General features: G+C 40.8%; 1 protein-coding gene across 6 annotated transcripts in view; it reads left to right on the plus strand.

Annotated features, from left to right (window-relative positions):
* Positions 1-14042, plus strand: part of ATF1 (activating transcription factor 1) — a 74819-nt gene that overhangs the window by 14636 nt on the left and 46141 nt on the right. The window contains exon 1 of one of the 6 annotated variants that reach the window (XM_077753380.1): positions 9690-9716. The exons of 4 other annotated variants lie outside the window; for them this stretch is intronic. In XM_077753380.1, coding sequence (XP_077609506.1) covers positions 9705-9716 — 12 coding nt within the window. In that variant the 5' untranslated portion in view covers positions 9690-9704. Of the gene's footprint in view, positions 1-9689; positions 9717-14042 lie in introns of those variants that run through there. One more of the 6 variants, XM_077753373.1, reaches the window with a different exon arrangement.

Here is a 14042-nt window from a genome sequence, read left to right on the forward strand (position 1 = left end):
GAAAAAAAAAAAAAAAAAAACTTTAAAAAAAAAAGTACCAGTGAATAACATATTAAAGGCTCTAGTGGAAAAGGTGGACAATATGTACAACAGTAAATTTCAGCACTGCAATGAAAAGTATATGAAAGTCAAATGCAGATGCTTTGATATAGATGAAGTATGTTTAAGGACTACTTATTAGCAGATTTAACATAGCCAAGGAAAGAATCAACAGACTTGAAGATAGATTAGCAGAAATTATCCACACTGAAAACAAAGAGAAAGCAAATAGGGGGAAAACAGACCAGAGCATCCAAGAGCTGTGGGGCAATGTCTTTGTAACATAAGTGTAAATAAAGTCATGAGACTAGATGAGATTACTGGCGGTCTTGTATACACAGAGATGAGGTCCAGCATTTGTTGGAGTTTGGGAAGATGGAAGCAGATGGTCAGTGAGGTTAAGAGGAAAATCAAGAGAAATTAGAATCTTGGAAATTAAGAATAAGGTGATGGTCAACTGTAAAATTCTGCTGGCATATTGAATAAGGAGTACAAAGCAACTGTTACACAGTCTTCGTTATTCAAGGGTTCTGCATCTGCAGATTTGCCTACTTGATAAAATTTATTTGTAACCCTAGAATTAGTCCAGCACTTCTGTGGTCATTAGCATACATGCCCCAAGTGGTGAAAAAACAGTCATTTAATGCACACCATTCCAGTTCACATCGAACAAGCCACCAGTGCTTTGTCCTATTTTAGCTCTCATACTATAAGCAGTTCTTTTTGTAGTCTAGTTAGTGCAATGATTTTTGCTTTTTTTTTTTTGCTTTTCGTTGGTGAGTGTACTGTTTGAAATGGCCTCCCAGTGTTGTGCTAGGTGTTGTCTAAGTGCAAGGAGGCTGTGATGCAGCTTATGGAGAAAATGCGTGTGTTAAATAAGTTTCATTCAAGCATGAGCTATAGTTTTGCTGTGCTTGAGTTCAGTATTAATGGATTAACATTGTATATGCTAAAAAAAAGTATCTTTAAACAGAAACACTGGTTACATGTTGACCACATGTTGAAAATAAGGTGCCCAGAGGCTTGCAGGTACCTAACGCCATATTCCCTCTGGAGCAGTAGTTCAGTATTTGCCAACTCCATGCACATGCAGCTTTATAGAATGTAACTACCACAAACAGTAAGAATTGACTGTAGTTAGCAACATGAAATTTATTGACAGCCTTAACAAGAACTGTTTCAGGGGGTGGGGATAAAAATCTAATTAGATCTAAGAGAACATGGAAAAAGAGCGGAGAAAAGAATTAGACATTCAGCGACAACAAAATGAATAGACAACTTCTTAGGAATTTTGTTGCAAAGGGGGCTAAGAAATAAAATTGCTGGAGTGGTTTGTAGGTCGTGGGAGCTTTGCTTTTACTACTTACTACTTTTTGAGATGGGAAGAATGCCAACAGTCTGTTGGTGCACCGATGTGAATGATGAAATAGAAGGGAAAGATTTGATGATACAGAAAAGAGAAGTCAATTCTGGGATGAAGTCCTTGAGGGGAGGGAATGAGATTTAGTCTGCAGGTGGAAAAATTTATATGAGCACAGGTACATCATGCATAGTAAGAAAGTAAATACAGGTTAGGTGGGTAGGTTGGGGATGAGATACTCTGAAAGTTTTCTTTTGATAACTTGTTTTTCAGTGAAATAAAATGCCTTGAGAAGATAGGGAAGGAGAATATGTGAAGTAGTCTGTTGGGACAGTAGGAAATGTAAGTGGACTAGGAATATGCAGCAGAATTGCTGGAGATCATTAGCAATCCTTTTGAAGTGTTTTTATTTATTTATTTTTTTTAAATGTTTTATTTATTTCTGAGAGAGAGAGAGAGACACCATGAGCAGGGAGGGTCAGAGAGAGAGAGAGATACAGAATCTGAAACAGGCTCCAGCACAGAGCCCGACGTGGGGCTCGAACCCAGAAACCTGAGATCATGACCTGAGCTGAAGTCGGATGCTCAACCGACTGAGCCACCCAGGCGCCCCAAGTTTTTTTATTTTTTTAATGTTTATTTTTGAGACAAACAGAGAACACGAGTAGGGGAGGGTTAGAGAGAGAGGGAGACACGAAGGAAAAGCAGGCTCCAGGCTCTGAGCTGTCAGCACAGAGCCCAACACAGGACTTGAACACACAAACCATGAGATCATGACCTGAGCTGAATCAGATGTCTAACCAGCCCAGGCATCCCATCAGTCCACTTGAAGTTTGATCGTGAATTTAAAGTGAGACTATTAAATTCACTTGTGTTTTTTCTCCAGTCCAATTCAGGTGTGGTTTGCATTCAGGTTACTGGTTACTTGCATTCAGTTAACAGGGCTCATATTTAGTTAAGGGACTACAATGAAGCAGGAAAAGACCAGGACATTGACGATATGTGATACAGTGATTATAATGCTGGGCCATGAAATGTAAGCTGTATAAGGAAGAAAGTAGAAATTTGATAGGGTCTAGAGCAGGAAAAGTATAGTAGTAGCCTCATGGATTTTAGGTTCCTGTGGAGTCCCTATTCTCTGTGGAGAATTGTTGAGCATCCAAATAGTAGTAAAGGTAATGAATTGGAAGTAGGTGATAAGGTGATACTCAGAGGGATACTTGAGTTTGAGATTATGGAGGGATGCTTTTATTGATAATGATAAGAAGGACGTAGTCCTTGGAGCACCTGGGTGGCTCAGTCAGTTAAGCGGTTGACTTCAGCTCAGGTAATGTTCTCATGGTTCGTGAGTTGGAGCCCCACGTCAGGCTCTCTGCGAACAGCTCAGAGCCTGGAGCCTGCTTTGGATTCTGTGTCTCCCTCTCTCTCTGCCCCTCCCCTGCTCACACTCTCTATCTCTCTCAAAAATAAATAAGCATTAAAAAAAAAAAAAGTAGCTCTCACCTGGAGTGTACTGCTTCCCCATTGAGATGTCTCGTGTGTGTATTGGGGTGGGGGCAATGCCGCTGGTATATAATGGGCAGGGGCCAGAGATGCTAAGTGTTTTACATTGAGCAGGATATTTCTGCACATGGAAGAATTGTCCTGCCCAAAATGCCTGTTTAGAAACCTTGTAGGGTATGACAATAGGAGCGGGTGGCTGAAGAGGATGGAAGACAGCGTTTTGGAGAAGAATAAAAGACAGAGGTCTGGGTGTGGAAGGTTACTGGATGTTGCATATTGACAGCACCACAAATTATATCAGGAATAGTATTAGAAAGAATAGATTGGTCTGTGTGCTAATGTCTTAAAGAAATGAGGGGACATGACTGCCATAAGGACTGTGTGCTGCTATGAGGCTTGAGTTGGGAGCTTTTAGGGGAGGACTTTGAAGGGACAGTGGTCTGGAAGTACTGATGAAAAGCAAAGGGACTGCACACTCTATCTGTAGGCTTAGGATATGAGTGCGGGAGAGAGCCATAGGAAAGGTAGTGTTCTTCAGAAGAGAGCTGAGGTTCATTGTTGGCAGGAAGGTGAAGGGGTGGGACTTTGTACTTACTGAATTTCATGTAATTACAAAGTATGTGTAGATTTGAGAGGCAGTCTTGCCTAATGACAAGAATGATGGAAGCATTTAGAAGACCTGGTCTGAACCCCAGATTTTGTCACTAAGTTTAGTTTGTCATTTAGACTTGATGTTCATCATCTGGAAATTAAAAGTGTCAGACTTGGTGATCTCTAAGGTCTTTTCTAGCTCATAAATATCAGTAATTCTCAGTAAATCAGTAATTTATAGAGAAATTTGTATATTTTAACCAGGTGTGAATGGGGAACAGTGATGATAGTAACAGCTAATATTGAGTGTCCACTGTGTGCCAGGTGCTTCTAAGCATTTTACTTGTTTTAATGTTCTTCAAACCTCATGTGAACCTACTGTGCTTTATAACTCCTACACAAGTAGTAGGCTATCGACATGATTTGAATTCTAGCAGTTTGACTTCTGTCACTGTTCGGGTTTCCTGGGAAGGAGACTGTGAAATGGAGATTAGCATGTAGGAGGTTTATTAGGGAGTCTTCTTGGGATTGCCACTTGTGAAAAGAAGAGAAGGAAGCATAGCATTGGGCAGGAGAAGTGAGACTGTGATTCAGTCTCCAGTGAAGGCCTCAACTAACCCCCTAGAGAGCTTTGAAGCTGAGATAGCTCTTCAGAATTAGGGGAAGGGGCCAGCCAGGCCTCTATATCCCAGCATGCACCAATCATTGGATCTTGACTGACCTGGCAAGGGGTGTGTGTGACCTCAGGCAAGGTGACTCATCAGCCTAGCCAGTTCCAAAGAGGCCGACAACTGAACACCGTCTGCCAGCAGCTGGGAATAAGTCTTCTGCTAGTGAAAAGGGATCTGTGAGTTGCATCCTAGTGTCAGCTACAACTCCAGAGTCTGTTGTCTCCAGGCACAGGATGACGACGAACGAGGATATGGAAGAAATGACAAATAGGCTTGGCTACAAAATACCTTTTAAAACAGCTCGAGGGGCACCTGGGTGGCTCAGTCAGTTAAGCGTCTGACTTGGGCCCAGGTCATGATCCCACAGTTCCTGGGTTCGAGCCCGCATCGGGTTCTGTGCAGGCAGCTCAGGGCCTGGAGCCTGTTTCAGATTCTGTGTTCTCTCTGCCCTTCCCCCACTCATGCTCTGTCTCTCTCTGTTTCAAAAATAAATTTTAAAACTATTTAAAAAATTTAAAACAGCTTGATCTTCATGCCATTCATATACTTTTTAAATTCAAATTTTAAATAATCTCTACACTGCAATGAGGGGCTTGAATTTACAACCCTGAGACCAAGAGTCACATGCTCTATCGACTGAGCCAGACAGGCATTCCCATGCCATTTATATTTTTGACATGAAAACTTAAGGCAAGGTTCATCCAGGGATAAGCTAAGGGTGTGTGTGTGTGTGTGTGCGCACGCGCGCACGCGCCTGTGCACGCCATTGTGTATCGGTGCCTTTGATGATTCTTTCTTACGTGGAGATACTCTATCTAGCATCTTGGACATTCTTTGGTAAAGAAAGATTCTCCTTTCTTTTGGTAAAGAGAGATTCTCCTGTAGAGTAACTTAGAAATCTAGGTGAGTTTATTTGGATTTTCCAGCATGGATGGCATGGGAGAGTAGAATGATCTTTCTTTTTCATTCATTTAACAGTGTCTTTCACAGAGCCAAAAGTTTTAAATTTTCGCTAGGTCCATTTTATCAAATTTTCCCTTTATGGATTGTGCTTTTGGTGTCTAAGAATTCTTTCTAGTCCTAAATTCAAAGATTTTTTTGTTCTAAAAGTTTTTTAGTTTTATGTTTTACATTTAAGTCCCTAATCCATTTTAAGGTAATTTTTGTGTAGATTTGAGAGGTTGTTTTTGCTTTTGCTTACAGATGTACAATTGCAGCACCACTGCATTACTTCCGTACCTCTGTCAGAAATTATGTGGGCATATGTGTCTGTTTCCGGTTCTCTGTTGTGTTCCCTTGATCTGTGTGCTGTCCTCCTGTCACTACCATGCCTGATTACTATATATAGTAAGCCTTAACATCAAGAAGAAAGGTTACTCCCATTTTATTCTTCTTTTTCAAAATTGTTTTAGGGCCTTACCCTTTCTGTATAAATTTTACAGTAAGCTTGTCTATGTCTACAAACCTATAAACCAGTTTGGGGAGAATTGATACATCTTGTTGAATCTTCCAATCCTTGAATATAGTAAATCTCTCCAGTTATTTAATTTCTTTGCTTTTTTCCGTAGTATTTTGTCTTTTTCAGTATACAGATCCTGTACCTGTTTTGTAAGACTTATACCTGGGTGTTTAATTTTCTTTGGAAAATTGTAAATAATAATGCATATTTTCATTGGAGCTTTTGTAAATTTTGTTGTGTTGATTTTTACTTGTTAGGATATAGAAATGCAGTACCTTATAACATTATTTATAGCGTGATGGTTTTTTGTTCTGTTTTGTTTTTAATATTCCTTGTGATATTCTAGGTACAGTCTTGTCATCTGCAAATAGAGATGGTTTTGCTTCTTTTTTTCCACTTATTCCAATTATTTATAATACATTTTATTTTTTCTTGCCTTATTGCACCATCTAGAACTCCCAGAACTATGTTGAATAGAGTAGTGAGAATGGGCATCCTTTCTTTTTTTTTTTTTTTTAATTTTTTAAATGTCTTATTTATTTTTGAGAGAGACAGAGACAGTGTGAGCAGGGGAGGGTCAGAGAGAGGGAGACACAGAATCTGAGCACAGGCTCCAGGCTCTGAGCTAGCTGTCAGCACAGAGCCCGACGCGGGGCTCGAACCCACGAACTGTGAGATCATGACCTGAGCCGAAGTTGGACGCCCAACTGACTGAGCCACCCAGGCGCCCCTGGACATCCTTTCTGTGTACCCAGTCTTAAAGGGGAAGCATTCATTCTTTCATCATTAAGTCTGATATTAGCCGTAGATTTTTTATAAGTACTTTTTGTGTGTTTGAGGAAGTTACCTCTATTGCTAGTTTTTGAGGAGGTTACTTCTATTCCTAGTTTTTGAGAGTTTTTTGTCTCCATGAAATGAGATTAAATTTCATGAAATGAGGGGTGGCTCAGTTGGTTGAGCGCCCGACTTCGGCTAAGGTCATGATCTTATGGTTTGTGAGTTTGAGCCCTGCTTTGGGCTCTGTGCTGACAGCTCAGAGTCTGGAGCCTGCTTCTGATTGCTCATGCTGTGTCTGTCTCTCACAAAAGTAAAATAAACATTTTTTAAAAATTTCATGAAATGAGATTTTTCTACAATGATTGGAATGATTTTTTTCTCCTTTGACCTGTTGTGGTGATGGATTACATTGATTGATTTTTAAATGTCCAACCAGCAGCCTTGCATACCTGAAATAAATAGCACTTGGGCCATGGTGTTTTTTTGTTTTGTTTTATTTACTTTGTGAGGGGGAGAGAGAATGAACAGGGTAGGGTGCGTTGGGGTGGCCAGGCGGGGACAGGATTTGAAGCAGGCTCTGTGCTGACAGCAGAGAGCCTGATGCAGAGCTGGAATTCATGAACTGTGAGATCATCACCTGAGCCAAAGTCGGACTCTTAACTGACTGAGCCACTCAGGCACCCCAGGCCATGGAGTTATATTCTTTTTATATATTGCTAATCTTTATATATATTTGCTAATACTTTGTTGAGTTTTTTACATCTAAAGTCATGAGATACTGGTCTGTGGTTTCCTCTTTTTTCTTTTCTGGAAGAGATTATATAAAATTGGCATTACTTTTCTTGAAATGTTTGATAAAACTCTCCAGTGAAACCAGAGCCTGTAATTTCTTGTCTTGTCTTGTCTTTTCTTTTCTTGTCTTTTTTCTTTTCTTTTTGCTTTTCTTTTCTTTTCTTTTCTTTCTTTCTTTCTTTCTTTTTTTTTTTTTTACACAGGACTATTCAGGCTATTTTATCATGGTTTTGGTAGTTTGTAGTTTTCAAGAAATTGATAATTTCTTCTGAGTTGTCAAGTTTATGAATGTACACTCTGAAAGAATTAACCAAGTAGATTTGGGAAGATACAGTGCAGGTATAAACATGAAGCAATAGTTGATGAATAAGACCTCAAAGTCATTTTAAAACAACACTGTTATTTTGAAAGGACTGTTTGGAACCAAGTATGTTAGTTTGTTAAGGTTGCAAATTCAGAGACCATGAATTTGGGTAAGAATCCAGAGTCAGTTAATAGTTCAGGTGAAAGAAAGACTTTTGTGAATTCTGAACCTTCTAACCCTTTAGAGGAAGCAAGAGGAAAAATTAATTTGTCATGGGATCACAGTGAGGCTGTTTCTGAATGCCCATAATCACAATGCCCCCCTTCACAAGGTTTTAGGAAATGCAGACAAGGGCATTCATTGTCTTCCCACAAAAGAGAAGCAGCAGCAGTGAGAAGAAGGTATATAGGCCTGGTCCAGACGTCTTCTTGGGAAAGCGGACTCGTCATCCAATGGTGTCTGCTTCAGTTCTGGGAAAATCTTTATTTTTCAGGTCACCATATGGCTTGCAGGTCCTGTCAGGGTTTGGTGTTTTCTTTAGAGGTGTCACGTGAATCTGAGAGCCTGTTTCTTAGAGTTTGGCGGCACAGGGGTGGTTAGCAGTAAGTGGTCAGGCCCTTTCTAGCAAGGTTGAAGAATGTTTCTGGAGGTGTCTTTTTCAGTAAACAAAATCTCCAATTTGCAAGGTGTGATGCTTAAGGTCACCAGGAGTTCATGGTGAAAAGATTGCTCTACCAGCACATGGTTATTTTTAATAGAAGCAATTAGGATTTACAGTATTGGAGTGTATCTCCTTTTATCAGCCATGGGTCAAAGAAGGCGGGGGCCAGATGTGTTAACATCTTGTGATTATCTCAAAAAGTGAGTATCTGTGAGTTCCAATGGGGATGGATCTGGAATTTGAAAGACTAACATGAGTACCTATAGCCAGGGTATCTGGAGAGTCTCTACAAATTTTGAGTCTTAATAGTACCATTTTTGTGTTTGACAACCTTGGTATGCACAATGGAAGTTTTGTAGAACGGGCCAAACAGCACAGACTTGTTGAAGCACCTGACTAGAAAGAAAAATGGGTTTCCCAATCACTATGAAGTTCGAGAAGAGTTCTCCAGGTAGGGATAATCTTTTCTATCAAAATTTTAGGCACACAAAAAACATTGGTCTGTCTATAAGAAAAAGCTTCAGTCCACAAAAACACAGACCATGACTAAATCAAACATCTATCCATGAGACAGGAAAGCTATATAAAACCCACTTGTGTGAATGAGTTTTTCTCAATTAGACTTTGGACAGGCAGGACAAGTGAGGGTAAGCACTTTTTGTAGCCTTATTATTATTTCTCCACCATACTGGTTCATGAATGATAACATTTTGTAAGTAGAACAGTTGTTTAATGCATGCACAGCATAGGAATTTTAGAAGTTTTGGTAGGGCCAGATTGTTAATTTGATCCAAACCAGCATTCTCTTTTTATTAAAACAACAATTACTAGATTTCCAATATTGTTTTTCCTTCTCTGGGGCTAATTGTTGCGTATCTCTTATTAGTTTTCCCAAATGATAACTTGGGGGAATATCCCTTTGGACCATGACAAAAGTTTGGCTGTTTGTTTCCTTGAGAGCAGTATTTTTGGTGGCAATATCAGCAAGGTGGTTTACTTTGGCACCCAGAGAGTTGAGTCTGGAATGTCCAGGAACCTTAATAATAGCCAGAGCAACTGGCAAAAGAATGGCATCTAGTAAATTGTGGACATAGCAACCATTTTTAATTTTATCCACTTTGGAGATAAGGAAACTTCACCATTTCCATAACATTCCAAAGTCATGAGTACCCCAAAGGCATACTGACTATGGATATAAACGTTTGCAGCTTTACCTTTGGCTAAAGTGCAGCCTTGAGTAAGGGTATAAAATTTCGCCTGTGGAATAACCAGAGGTAAAGGTGCTGTCTCTGAGACTCAAAAGGAGTTGTAGGAGCATATCTGGCATGATAGTTAGCATTTTCATCCTTTAAATAAGAACCATGAGTAAATCTTTAAAAATCTGCAGTGGTTAGAGGAGTTTACTGTACCTTGTCACAGGTAGTCAAAAGGTGATCTGTCAGCGGTAAGCAGTCATGAGGGCTTTCTCATCAGGGAAGAAAGGAAGAAGCTAGCAGGGTTAAGGTTATTGCGGCAAGAAAGTTCTATGAGGAGCCATTGGCAACAGGATGTCACAGGAGGTGAGATGACTGAGAAGTGCTGAGAGTGAGGGGAATTCAGGAGGGCCTCTGCTGTGTGGGGCACAAGGATGGTTAAGGGGACCCCAGGATTCTTTCTTCAGTGACTTTAGAAGGGCAGTGGTGGAAATGGTTTGGCTCTGAGGCAAAGAGGACATCTGCCACCACAGGGTCCAGTTGTTGGTTATAATACCCTATGGGTCGATGATGGCCCCCGCGTGTTTGGATGACATCTCAAAGGACATTTCCTTCTCTCTCATGTGCAAAGACGAGAAAGGAAAGTTGATAATCAGGATGTTGGAGGGCAGAGGGCTTTTCTTTAAAGTCTCAGAAGTGGGGCGCCTGGGTGGCTTGGTTGTTTGAGCGTCCGACTTTGGCTCCGGTCATGATCTCATGGTTCGTGGGTTTGAGCCCCGCATCAGGCTCTGTGCTGGGAGCTAGCTCAGAGCCTGGAGCCTGTTTCAGATTCTGTGTTTCCCTCTCTCTCTGACCTTCCCTTGCTCACACTGTCTCTGTCTGTCTGTCTCTCTCTCTCTCTGAAATAAATTAAAACATTTAAAAAATTTTTTAATAAAAAAAAGTCTCAGAAGCTATGTTTTGATCTTTCTCAATAATAGCATTAGGCTTATCATTTTTTAGTAAAGTATACAGAGGTTGAGCCATTAAAGAGAAGTTTGGAATCCAGTTTCAACAGTAGCCAAGACAGTCCAAGAAAACCTTGTAATTGGTGTATAGTTTGAGGTATTGAAAAATTCAGGATGCCGTGGAGTCTTCCTGGATCCAAATGTAGTTCTTGTTCCGAGATCAGGTGCCCTATGTATTAAACCTGAATTTAGGCAAACTGTATTAATTTTTTTTTTGAGACTTTATGTCCCTTTATGGCCAGGAGTTTTAAGAGGTGGATGCTGTCTTCTGTGAAGTGGTTGGACAAGAGCAGCAGAGCAGCTAATCATCTACAAGTTGTAACAAAGTAGAGTCTACAGAAAGCTTCATATCATTCAAATCAGCTTTTAAGGATTGTGAAAAGTCAACGGACTGTCCGTATAATCCTGGGGGCATTACTGTCCCAGTGTATTCCTGTTCTTCCCAAGTGAAAGCAAAATAACCAACCAAACAAAACAAACTTCCCTCTCAACTGGAATACTAAAAAATTCATCACCTAGATCAATTAGTGAGCAGTTTGTTTTTGGTGGGAATGGATGTCAGTAGCATATGGGAGTTAGGAACAACAGGGCATCAAGGGATAATGATGACGTGTATTTTGCACAGGTCCTGGATGAACTTCTATCCTTAACCATTGGGTGTTCTCACCAGCAAATTAGGGGTATTGCAGGCTTTAGGACAGAGGGTATTGATGCCCTGAGCTTTGTGTTCTATTATGTGCCTGATGCCTTGAAGGGTGTCTTCATTTACTGGGTATTGATTCATTCTGGGGAGAGGTTTTGAGGAATCCGAATATTGATGGAGGGTGCACTGTGGATGCTGCCGCTATCAGTTGAAGATTTTGCTCACAAAGAGGAAAGCAGTTGATCCAGTAGGAACAAATGACTAGTGTCCCTAGACTCCGCTATAGTGCCATCAGAGAGACAGAGCAAATAAAAGACATCAAGGGTCATTTAATTCCCCTGGTTAGCTATCTTTTTTTTTTTTAATTTTTTAATTTTATATCCAAGTTAGCATATAGTACAACAATGATTTCAGGAGTAGATTCCTTAATGCCCCTTACCCATTTACCCCCTCCCCCCTCCCAAAACCCCTCCAGTAACCCTCTGTTCTCCATGTTTAAGAGTCTCTTATGTTTTTGTCCCCCTCCCTGTTTTNCTGTCGCTGTCCAGTTTTTTCCAGCACCACTTGCTGAAGAGACTGTCTTTATTCCATTGAATATTCTTTCCTGCTTTGTCTAAGATGAGTTGGCCATACGTTTGTGGTTCCATTTCTGGGTCCTGGTTAGCTATCTTGATTACTACTGTCAGATTCTAGAATTATTTACCTGGGAGAATGAAATTTTGGCATAAGATTTTTCTAAGAAATCTCAGCCTGATAAATAAATAAATAGGGGTGGAGGAACAAAGCAGGGGAAAAAAGATGGGTATCTCTCAAAGGGCCTAAACAAAAGGGAATAGGTTTGAAGACAGGAACCTGTTGAAGTTCATTAGAGACGCCACTATTTGAACTGTTCTAGTACTCTGAGGCAGAGCTGGTTTATAGCAGTTGAGTTGAGCACCAAGAGTATAGCTCCTGTGTCAGTAAGGACAGAGAGAATTCTTCAATCTGGAGAATGGTTTCTCTAACCCAATTAAGTGGGAAGATCGAGAGTTTCTTGGAGCTCTGTCATTGGGAATTAGGAGGACATTGGAAAAGCTGGCTGGGGGGCTGAAGCTTCTGGAGCACTTCCTGTTGGTAACACTTTTGTTTTTTCATTGTTTTTTAATGTTTTACTTAAGCATTAAAACGTTCTCTCTTCTGGGGTGCCTGATGCTCAGTCAGTTGAGCGTCTGACTTCGGCTCAGGTCATGATCTCGTGGTTCGTGGGTTCGAGCCCTGCATTGGGCTCTGTGCTGACAGCTAGCTCAGAGCCTGGAGGCTTTTTCAGATTCTGTGCCTCCCTCTCTCTCTGATCCTCCCCTGCTCATGCTGTCTCTATCTCTCTCTCTCTCAAAAATAAAAAAATGAAAAACAAAAAACATTCTCTCTTCTGAGAGAGACAGGGAGAGAGAGACAGCGTGAGCAGGGGAGGGTCAGAGAGAGAGGGAGATACAGAATCTGAAGCAGGCTCCAGGCTCTGAGCTGTCAACACAGAGCCCAACGCAGGGATTGAACTCAGGAACTGAGAGTTCATGACCTTAGCCAAAGTTGGATGCTTAACCAGCTGAGCCACCCAGGCGCCCCATGAAGGTTAAAAAAATCTTTAAAGACAATTCGGAGTTGATTGCAATGCTCATAAGCAGGTTCATCAGGCTTTTATGTGCAAGCCTGAATTTTGTTCCAATCAGCAGGCTTAGGAAAAGCTACCATAGTTGCTCAGTGGAAATTTATAGCAAGTGTTCTAGCATCTTGCCAAAAATTAGGGGTTTATGTCTCTAAGTCCCCTTCAGGATATTGCCACCAGGCTGGCTTCATCCAGTGTTTGACCTGGCCCTCACCAACAAGCATGTGGACTAATTGATATAAATCTGAGAAACTATGAATCTGAATAATTTTGTTAAATTCTTTAGCAAAACTATAGGGGTAGTCCTTTTTCTCTTTAGGAATTTCTTTATGACTCAAAATTCGGCCTTAGTCCAGGGAACCTAAGAAATTTAAGGTTTATTTGGATCCTCAAAGGATAACTTTAAAAGGGACAGGTTCTTATAAACTCAGAGGAAGAGGGAGTGGGGAGAGATTCAAGGGGGAAAGGAAGTTTGGTGAAAGGATTAGCATGAGGGAGTAGGGGGCACAGAGAAGAGGTCAAGATGGTGCTGGAGGTGCGGCCTGAGCTCTAGCTGTTGCAACAAGAGAGGGGAAAAAAGAAGCCTCAGAAGCCTTTTGTCTTTGATGGTTTGCCTCAGTTAGAAATTCTGTTTTGTAGAGGCAATTTTAGATTCCTGATAACATTTGGAAGTTTTGAAATATAAAAACATCCCATTCAGTTTCAGCAGTTTTATTTTTTATTTTTTTTTAACGTTTATTCATTTTTGAGAGACAGAGACCATGTGAGTGGGGGAGGGACAGAGAGAGAGGGAGACACAGAACCTGAAGCAGGCTCCAGGTTCTGAGCTGTCAGCACAGAGCCTGCTGTTGGACTTGAACTATGAACCATGAGATCATGACCTGGGCTGAAGCCAGATGCTTAACCAACCGAGCCACCCAAGCGCCCCTCAACAATTTTATTTATTTTTATTTTTTTAAACATTTTTAAATTTTATTTTGAGAGAGACAGAGAGTGTGTGAGTGGGGCAGGAGCAGAGAGAGAGAGGGAGAGAGGGAGAATCCCAAGCAGGTTCTGCGTGAGCTCAGAGCCTGACCTGGGACTTGAACTCAGGAACCTGCAAGATCATGATCTGAGCTGAAATCAAGAGTTAGACACTTAACCCACTGAGCCACCCAGATGCCCCTTAGTTTTCATAATTTTAGACCCATAGCTGTTTGATTCAGTTTTGAGAAAAGTTGGGAAAAACTGAAAGTTCCCCATAATGGCCATTTGAGGTCTAAGTTACTTGTAAACTGGTGTTTTTAATAGAAATGTGCATGAGGAAGGATTATAGTATTTAAATATAAAATCAGGGGGACCTGGCTGACTTATTCCGAAGGGCATGCAACTCAATCTCAGAGTTGTGAGTTTGAGCTCTA

Source organism: Crocuta crocuta, unplaced genomic scaffold, assembly GCF_008692635.1.
Source record: "Crocuta crocuta isolate KB4526 unplaced genomic scaffold, BGI_CrCroc_1.0 scaffold30, whole genome shotgun sequence".
In the NCBI taxonomy this organism is placed as follows: domain Eukaryota; kingdom Metazoa; phylum Chordata; class Mammalia; order Carnivora; family Hyaenidae; genus Crocuta; species Crocuta crocuta.